General features: G+C 35.1%; 1 protein-coding gene across 1 annotated transcript; it reads right to left on the reverse strand.

Annotated features, from left to right (window-relative positions):
* Positions 1-2,366: 2,366 nt before the first annotated feature.
* Positions 2,367-3,948, reverse strand: LOC118348130 (BOI-related E3 ubiquitin-protein ligase 1-like). The gene is made up of 3 exons (XM_035689053.1): positions 3,688-3,948; positions 3,240-3,588; positions 2,367-2,943 (listed from the first exon to the last, which is right to left on the reverse strand). Exons 1-3 carry the CDS (start codon positions 3,741-3,743, stop codon positions 2,413-2,415), a joined length of 936 nt encoding a protein of 311 aa, XP_035544946.1. The 5' UTR covers positions 3,744-3,948; the 3' UTR covers positions 2,367-2,412.
* Positions 3,949-9,555: the final 5,607 nt, after the last annotated feature.

The following is a 9,555-nucleotide window of genomic DNA, read 5'->3' on the forward strand; positions in this document are numbered from 1 at the left end:
TTCTTCTTTTTTTGGGTACTTGATTGATAACTACTTGTCTTTGTTCTCGAAAATATCAATGGATTCCAGAAAGCACCGAAAGATACCTCTCTCTCTCTCTCTCTCTCTCTCTCTCTTCCAGAGTTAAAAAAATGACATCTTCCGGCTGTAAAAAAAGCACAATCATAATTAATGTTTTGGTCTATACGGAAGGGAGCTGGAAAAGAACACAGAGAGCCGAGATGGACCAGAAAATGCGATGCCAAACTTTAGTTATTTATTTATTTATTTAGTTATTTTTCACGAATACCCACGCACAGTTTGTCTAATATCCAAAAGACGATTTCATGGGACAACCCAGGAACCATCCCCCACAACCTAAATCTAGCAGAAAATTATGATATCATGGTCTCTGTCGTTAAGGGTCCCACGCCCCCCAAAAATAGGACCCCTCTCAGTACCATATGCCATTAACTAGCCCTTAATTTTGTCGGCATTCTACCCTCCAGCATCACCATCTCTTTGCAACTCTGGCATGTAGTGCAGTACGCACCACGAAGTCCAGACCTGACACAGCCACTAACGTACGCCTTCTTCTGCATATTTTTTGGGGGTTTCTTTCTTCTCCTTCTTTTAGGTTTTAACCCTACCTTTGAGTGACAGATCTGCATGACAGTAAAAGCCAAGGTCGTGGGGCTAACCCTCATATCATAAGCCATCTGTGCATGGCATAATGCATACTAGCATACAAATACATGTCTGTGCACGATCTGTATTTATCTCTAACATGATCTATAAATTAATTATTATCCGAATAAATTGGTTCTATACTGTTAATCCTTTCGTTGAAAATTAAATATATGATTTTTTTAAGATTCTAAAAATTAAATAAAATATTATTAGAATATTATTTTTTAATATTATTATTATTAAAAAATTTTAAAAAAATAAATTATTTATTATATTTTATATTAAAAAATTTATAATAATTAAATAAAATGAATTAAAATATATTTGGATCCAAACGTACTCTCAAGTGAGAAGTACAAACCATAATCATTCTTTAACTTTCTGATGACAGATGTGACCATTAGAAATGCAATGATTAATTATCCTTTAACTTAGGACGATTATTTCTAACATAAAAGGGTGAAAAAAAAAGGTGGAAGAGAGATTCGTCCAATAGGGCTTTAGATTTGGCTATCACATCGTGGTGGTCAGTAGTAAGACACTAAAGATAAAAGCTTTTTTAACAAAAGTCATTCAAACTTTATTTACTTTGAAGACTTGACGCGTTATTGTAAGGTAGGTAACGGGCATTTTTTTGGATAGTGGTCGAAAATGGGATGATTGATCCAATTTATTCATTAGGATTGCTGAGACCGTGATGTATATATCTCAGATCACGATCTTCTAAAGTGGGAGTGCCATTTAGAGAGAAATTTATCACATAGTTGAAATAAATAATTTAAAAAAAGAATAATATTATATATAATCATATAATATATAACTCAACAATGTATAAATTTACTTGTAAATTTAATTAAATGGTGGATTGGATTATGCAGAAGCCGAAGTACTAAGAACCAGTTGGCATAAAAACTTGGATCAGATTGTTGACTGTTGTTTAGGTTTCTCTTTACATGATAGACATTGATCTCAAGAAAAAAGAAAAAAAGAGTGATAATTTAACATTTTAACCTTCGGGCATGATGACACCATTTTCTACCGGTTTCCACCAAACCAAAACTCAGTACCCTTTATTATTATTATCATTAAAAGCTGAGAAGGAAGCACTCCGTCCTTTGTAAAAAGTTGCAAAAGTCATGGGTCCTCCTCAGTTGCAACTTTTTAGGTCACTGGTGGCCGAAAGATAGAAAGAAAGAAACCACTCGATCGATCGGCCATTGTTCGAGACCATATGCGTCGTATTCCTCGTGTTCTTTCATAATTTCATTCACCTCCACCACCCAAGATAACTTTTACATAGCATGGTGAGGGTCTCACCACGGCCTAGAAAAAGACTCATCTTCTGCCCCACGGAACAGACAATGTAGATATACATGCGTGACACTTGTGGGGCATGATATTTCATTTCCTTTTTTTTTCCCTTACCCATTTTGGAAGGCATGGATTTGACTTATGGGTTTTAGGAAAAATTAATTAATAACCCATTTTGATTATCAAAACTTTCCTTTGCAACACGGAAGAACTCCTAATTACCAACATTGCCAAATCCAACAGTCAAGAAAATATATGGCCAATTAGTGATCCAGAAGCAATTCACAAAAAAGATTTAAAAAAATATCTACCAAATTAGTCAGAAACAAAAATAGAAACAATCTCTGTAAGGTTTTTTTTTTTTTTTTTTTAATCCCCTTCATCTAACAGGTATTTTCAAAACCCTAAATGAGTTTTTTTTTTTTCTCCCCACTAGGAGAAATCCACATGCACGCTAGCATTGATGACAGAATGACATACTGGACAACTGCGGAGATTGGACCCGCACGTGGTACAGAGGCATAGATGCCTGCACAGTAGTAACAACACCCTCGACTCCCTCACCCTACACTGCCTACACATTCTGTCCCCGACGCCGCCGACCACCGCCTTATCCTTCATCGTCTCCGCCTCCTCTCCGCCTTCATCCGCCGCACCGCACTGCCCCCCCATATCGTTGCTGCCGCAGCTAGACTCCGCGTCGCTGTCCTTGCTCACGTGCGCCAGCACTTGCTCTAGATCGTTTCGTAGACTGTTGGCCATGGCCTCGTTCGTCTGCGCCAAGTCCCTCCAAATCTGGTTCTCCACCCACAGGCTTTCCACTCTTTCCTGAAGGGCCCAATTCAGCTTTCCCATTCTCTGAATCTCTTCCTCCTTTTCTTTCAGTTTCTTCGTGAAGTTTTCCTGGAATGCCGACACCAACATTCTTTTTTGCTCCTCAAGTTTCGAACTTAACTTTTCTGCCTGTTAAGATATCAACAGAGGATTTATTAGATCATTGAATATCACGACTAAAATCCGAAAAAGAAAATCATAGTTTACACATCAAGAACGTTTCTATTGCTGCCTTACAATGAAAACTGAAACGCCCGATTCAGAACAAAATCTTTTTTGGTTTTTCACTGTCTTCGCATAAAAACCACGCAAAATTATTTAAATTGCAAATACTTCTTCCTCTCTTTTTTTTCCCATTCTTTTTAGACCATAGAATCGGAAAAACTAAAAAAATAACATAAAAACAGTGAAGATTAGATAATTACATATTGGGCAAAGAAGCAATCGATCTCTCCTTGTTGTTGTTGTTGAGCCTGGAAGATAATGTCCCGGTCGACAAAAGATGGCAACCCAGATAACTTGGTTCTCTTTTGAGGGACTGTCAGAGCACTGAGCTCATTGATCGAATCCGTGGGACGCTTTCTATGATCAGGGATACTGTAGGAGAGCCCGCTATCAGCCTTATTGATGAACGTTTTAGCCGAACCCAGATTGTAATCTACGGATTGGGTAAAAGGTGGGAGCCCTTCAGGCATTGTGCCTGCCAAAGGCAGCCCAGAATACATCTGGGCACTGTATATATCGGCGTTTCCTTGATTAGGCTTGATAAAACCTCTGCAAAAATCGAACCAACATCAGGAAACTAATCAAGCCATATATTACCCAAAAAAGGAAAAAAAATCACTGAAAGGGAGATATGGAGACTTAAGGTACCTATTTGTGAGTGACTGAGAAGGAAATCGATACATATGCCGAGCTTCAACTGCCATGAACGTTGGTATTCTTTCGCTTTTCTGTGAATTGTGAAATCAGTTTCTTCTCGTTCACAGAGAGAGAGAGAGAGAGAGAGGACGAGGCAGAGCATGCAAATGGAAGAGGCTTGAATGAAATAATGAAGTTTATTATAGGCTTTGGTTTGTGTTGTTTTTAGACAGGGGGAAAAGTCGAAGACTTCCGGGGAGAGAGAGAGAGAGTGAGAGGGGGAACTTTGTTCTGGCGTTGTTTGTTTTCTAAAACATCTCATTTCATCTCATCTCACTTCACTTCATCATTATAATTTTTTTAAATTCTCACATAAAATAAAATAAACAATTTAACTTTTTCAAATTTTAAAATAATAATAATATTAAAAAATATATTTTAATAATATTTTATTCAATTTTTTAACTTTAATCTCAACTCATCTCATCTCATCTCATCTCATCTCTAAAAAACTCATCTCATCTCATCTCATCTCATCTCTAAAAACAAACAAGAAAAGAGAAAAGAAATAAAAATTTAATATTTTTCTGTCTGGCGTTTCCGAAATTGCACAGAACATTTAGGGACTTTCACGGAAATTCAAACGTTACTGTCCCTATCCGGGATGACATTTACAGGCTAGTGACAACGTTCGGTCAATGACGTGCGGCGTATCCGCCACGTAATGACACAAGTGGTGTCTCCTCCAAGGTACGCCACGTTGGCAGATGCTGAGGTCCAATCCACTTTAGTCAGATTTGGAAACCTTTTTAATTTTTATTTAATTTATCGTTTATAAAAAAAAAAGAACAGGACTCGTTGCGAACGTGACCTTTGGTGGGACTGTAGGGGCCCACTTTTGTCGCACGTGGGAGGGTTTCGGCTCTTGTTGCGAACGGTGGGACCCGTTACGGTTTCATTGCAGTTTCCCCGTATAATAATTGTCCCCTTCTGTAACCGGTGCCTCTGTGTACGGACAACTAGCCAGGTATTAATATATATATATATATTTTTTTTGATATGGGGACACGAACACCGCATGTGGGTGTGAGGGCCTAAACATTAATGCTCTATCTACGAAGCCTATAGTTGCATTGCATAATTTAATGTAGTCTATGATTTCTATGTTCTGTTGTTACCTAGGTAGCTATCATCCAAACAAACCATATGCTAGATTCGGTTTTTTAAATTAGTTTTGCAAGCACTAGATTAACTGATTAACGTTACGTTTGGTTATATAGATAGATGAAATTTTAATTTAAAATTTAGAAAAAAAAATTATTTTTTGAATTTAAACTTTGATTCCCTCAAACTCACCGAAGTTAGGAGTCCAATTGAATAGTACTCACATATATATATATATATATCCCACATGAGTACTGTCCGAGACTGTGTGACATATTCTTAATTAAATTCCCCCACAAATAAAAAGCAAAGGAAGAAGAGGAAAGTAATAAAAGGAGTTTCCACCAAAAAGAAAGTGAGCAAATAAATGTAGATCACGGATGGATTCCCACGTCCCCATCATCATCATCATCATCATCATCATCATCTCTCTCTCTCTCTCTCTCTCTCTCTCTCTCTCTCTCTCTCTCTCTCCTATTATTGCTTTTATTGCTTGCTTTCATCATCACAATTATCTATATATATATATATCCTTCAAAGCTATATACACTTTAACCACCTCAAAAGAAAACAAAAGTAGCGAAGCAATCAAACCATGGATCGACCAAATGACTTGATAAAAAATAAAAGCAAATAATAAAACCTAGAAGAAGCTAAGGAGCTAGATCGATCATCATAGCCCAAATCAAATATGAATCGACTTTACATTAGATTCTCATTTTATCATGTGTTGGAACAGATCATCAGACTTTGAAGAGTTTGGTAGCTTATTGTTCATGCAGTACTACTACTACTACTTCCTTATTATTTTATGTCGATTATTCAAAGAGTTTGGTTGAAAATTTCACGGGACTTTGAATTACTTGAGAATTCAAACATTTAAAGCTGGACTTTGATAAATTGGTGTGCACATGACATGATCATGCAATGGGTGGCGGTCGATCTAATTAACTATTAATTAATATCCTAAGGAAGCCATGATACATGATACATGATCAATATAAACTTTGCATATGAAAAGTAGACATGCATGATGATTTTGGTTGCGTTAGCAACTTGGAACATCGATCATTAATTAACACATGAATCTTCTTCAAAGCATGATTTAGATATATATCACCACATGTCCAAGAGATCAGCTGGCTGGATGCCGCCCCCATTAAAAAAATATTCTCATGCGCGCAGGACTTCCGAACAAAATAAAATGCATGGAAATGCCGATCTCCCTTTTGAAAGTAGTGTTTCTAGCATCAATAGCCCACTATAAACGGCCAGTCTTTTGTTAGTTTCTCCTTTCTTATCTTCAAAGGTGGTTGCTTTTGAAATTAAGCTAGCCACTTGGAAAGATTTTATGATGGTTTTAAAAAGTAGTTGTCACACGCGATAAGGCCGTGCCGTACTGGCCTCCTAATGTGGTTCTTGACAGCCTAGAAAGAAAACACCTTGCAGTACTAGTCCTGCTCTTATGATGTTAACTTCAAGGGATGGCCTGAACAAACAATACAAAGGCAAAAGAAAAGCAACTTCTCTCACAAGATTTTCATTATACTAGGTACGTAATAGATCATTAATTTGATCCTTGTCACTTTAATAGGTTTGATCATATCTATCATGAAAACATGATAATCTTGTAAACATGTTTGATTGAGATTGAAACAAAAACCACTCTCTACTCCAAGTTTGTAGATTTTTTTTTTTTTTTTCTTTTTCATGAAGTGGGTACCTAAATGATAGTTAAACGGAAGTCACTGACATAAAGTTCTTATGCTTTGGTTTGAAAGTGAAAGAAAGAGAAGTTGGGTCCCTCCAGAAACCTTAAATTTAGGATATACAGGACATGATATGCTTTAGTTGTGATTATGGACCTAATTTCTACTTTTTTTTTTTTTAAAAAAAAAAAAAAAAAAAAACAAAATACAGAAGAAAAAGGTTCGTCATTGAGATCAAAATGATTTGACACCACCATTTTGTGTTCGTGGATGCCAACTACCGTAGGCAATGGTATCTGTCGTTAATATGTTAAAGAATCACCTTAAAATATAAGCTCAAGCTGTTTCTAGATGGAAAACCAACATTGCCAGTACTTGATCATTTGCTTTTGTCATTTCACTGGATTTCTTCGAAATTTATCAATCTAGAAGTATTTGAAAAGTATGAAATATCACTGATCTCTTAATATTTTCCTACCGATCGAGGAATTTTTCTTCTTTTCATTTTTTATTTTTAATTCCGGTCCAAGCAGTGCACGCATGTTATTGAATTTAATATTCCGTCATAACATGAGTGCAATTGAAAGCTCCTAGCTGCTTCTCTTCGCTGATCTGTGCAAGACATGAACAAAAATGACAAGACACGTGATAGCTAGTCAATTCCCACTGCTTTTATTTATTATTATTTTTTTTTCTGCTGCTGATGCAAATGCATGCCCTAGCGAATCTCTATCGATCGATCTTGATCACCATCAACAAGCTGTAGATTATAGCGAGCGAACACAATAATGCAGATCAGCTGAAGCGTGGTTGTGAGTCATGTGCTTTAATTTCCACGAAATTCTATTTTTTTATAATTAAAATGGTGATGTAGTACGTACGTCTGACAAATTACAATGATTCGCTCGATCGAGCAAGATCAAAGCTAGCAGCTCGCTCTTGACACCACACACACACACAATAAATATGCCAGAAACCCAACCCCGATCGATCGATGTCATTGGACACGCGCAAATTCTTTGGATATTTTGTTCTATTTTTGGAGGCTGCTGGACAAACACGACAGTGAAAATTTTTGTACCTGTTATAGAGCACTACGTTGGGTGTTGTCATCAGTCATGTACTTTAGCGAAATATATTTTTTTTCAAGGCTTGATGATGAGTCGGTCGGCTAGCTGAATGATGTGGATGTGTAATGATTTTTGTCGCCATTTTACTTGAAAACAAAATTCACGATATATCAAGAGATAGGATGTGTCCTTCAATTAGGGTATCTATCCATCTTGGAAGCTGCCAAGCCAATTAGAAAAACTTGCACTACATACTTTGCTTTTTTTTCAAATGTTTGCTTCAATTTGAAGGTCCCTTTCTTTGACTAAACACAAAACTAATAATCTCTCCTTTTTGTTTGTTCTAATGTCTCCTCCCCCCTATGGCCTATACATATCTTAATAAATTTTAGTGGCACATCCTAGCTACTTTATAGCTAGGCCACTGAATTTAAGACGGTCCATTTTAACCCATAATAATGACATGATGATCTTATGAATATATATATATATATACATATATTAATAATATCTAATAATAATAATATCATCTCTGTTACGGTCACTGAAAAAATAATTAAAATGAGTCTACAGAATAGCATATTTTACTCATTTTTTATATATTTTTTTAATCATGATAAATATTTTTTAGAAAAATAAAAAATTTATAATATTCTAAATTCAGATCTGAAAACATTTTTATAATAATATTCATGTTTAAGATGATGTCATGTGTATCATAATGAAAGGGGCATGGTGATTGGTGTAAATTAGATGCCAGCTTGCTTGCCACCAGAATTATATATATATATATATATATATGAAAGCGATTTGACTGAAACGTGAATTTGAATAATGCCAATTAGGTCCAAAGTCTGAGGCACGCCAGGAGGAGGAGTTAGTACTGATGGGTGGATGGATGCATGCATGTGAGCCTAGCTAGGAAAGGGACACCCAAGGCATTTTTTTTACAGGCCCTGCAGATCGATGCGGCCTGTACGGTGCAATATGCATGGCCTTTCTTCTTGTTTTCTTTTCTTTCCGCATATATAATGTTTAATTAAATCATGTACGTACTTGAGGTTAGGAATTAGCATAACGTACAGTCTAAAATTAAATAATTTAATACATTATATTATAAAAATATTTTTATTATAAATAGATTTAATATATTAAATATTAATGTCACGTCAATTTTATAAAAATTTTTATAACTTTTTTTTTTACTTGTAGCATTTTTTCATTTTTATAATTTTGTTTTCTGTTTGTGAGTAGTGCTATCATCATCGAAAAAGTGTTTTGAATAGAGTCACTGAATAGTATATTTTAATTTTTTTTTTATATTTTTTTAATCATCATAAATATTTTTTTAAAAAATAAAAAAATTTACAATATTATTTTAAAAAAATTTCTTAATCACTAAATAAATAAAAAACTCGTTCGAAACACTATTTAAGTCGGACCCAAATCATTTCTGTTTGTTTTGAACCATTTTGTGGGCGGAATTGGTGTCAAAATATGTAGCTACGTACAGCCTATGTCATAATTATATTCTTGTGGAAATCGTTTCTTACAAGTTAGGAAATAAAAAGAAAATAAATAAGATTTTACACCAGAAAATGCGATATTTGCCATAAATATATGGGACAGTACCGTCCTTTCTTAAAAAAAATAATAAAGAAGAAACAGCAACATAACTGCTATATATAGAGTCTAGAGTCTAGACCCGTCACTTTCGTCGTTGTAAAATCAAGGCAGGCAGGCATGCCCAATTAATAGTTTACTCTAAAAAGGTATGCCTTATAAACGACCCCATGGCTTCGAAATCCACACCATTTTTTCTTTCTTTCTTTCTTTTTTTTTTTTTAAAAAAAATATTTTAAACAAAATTGGAGCAGTATTTTTTTTTTTTTTTTTAAAAGAAAATAAGAAATTAGTTGAAGAAATAAATAAAAGTA

This window comes from Juglans regia, chromosome 4 (assembly GCF_001411555.2).
Source record: "Juglans regia cultivar Chandler chromosome 4, Walnut 2.0, whole genome shotgun sequence".
Lineage (NCBI taxonomy): Eukaryota > Viridiplantae > Streptophyta > Magnoliopsida > Fagales > Juglandaceae > Juglans > Juglans regia.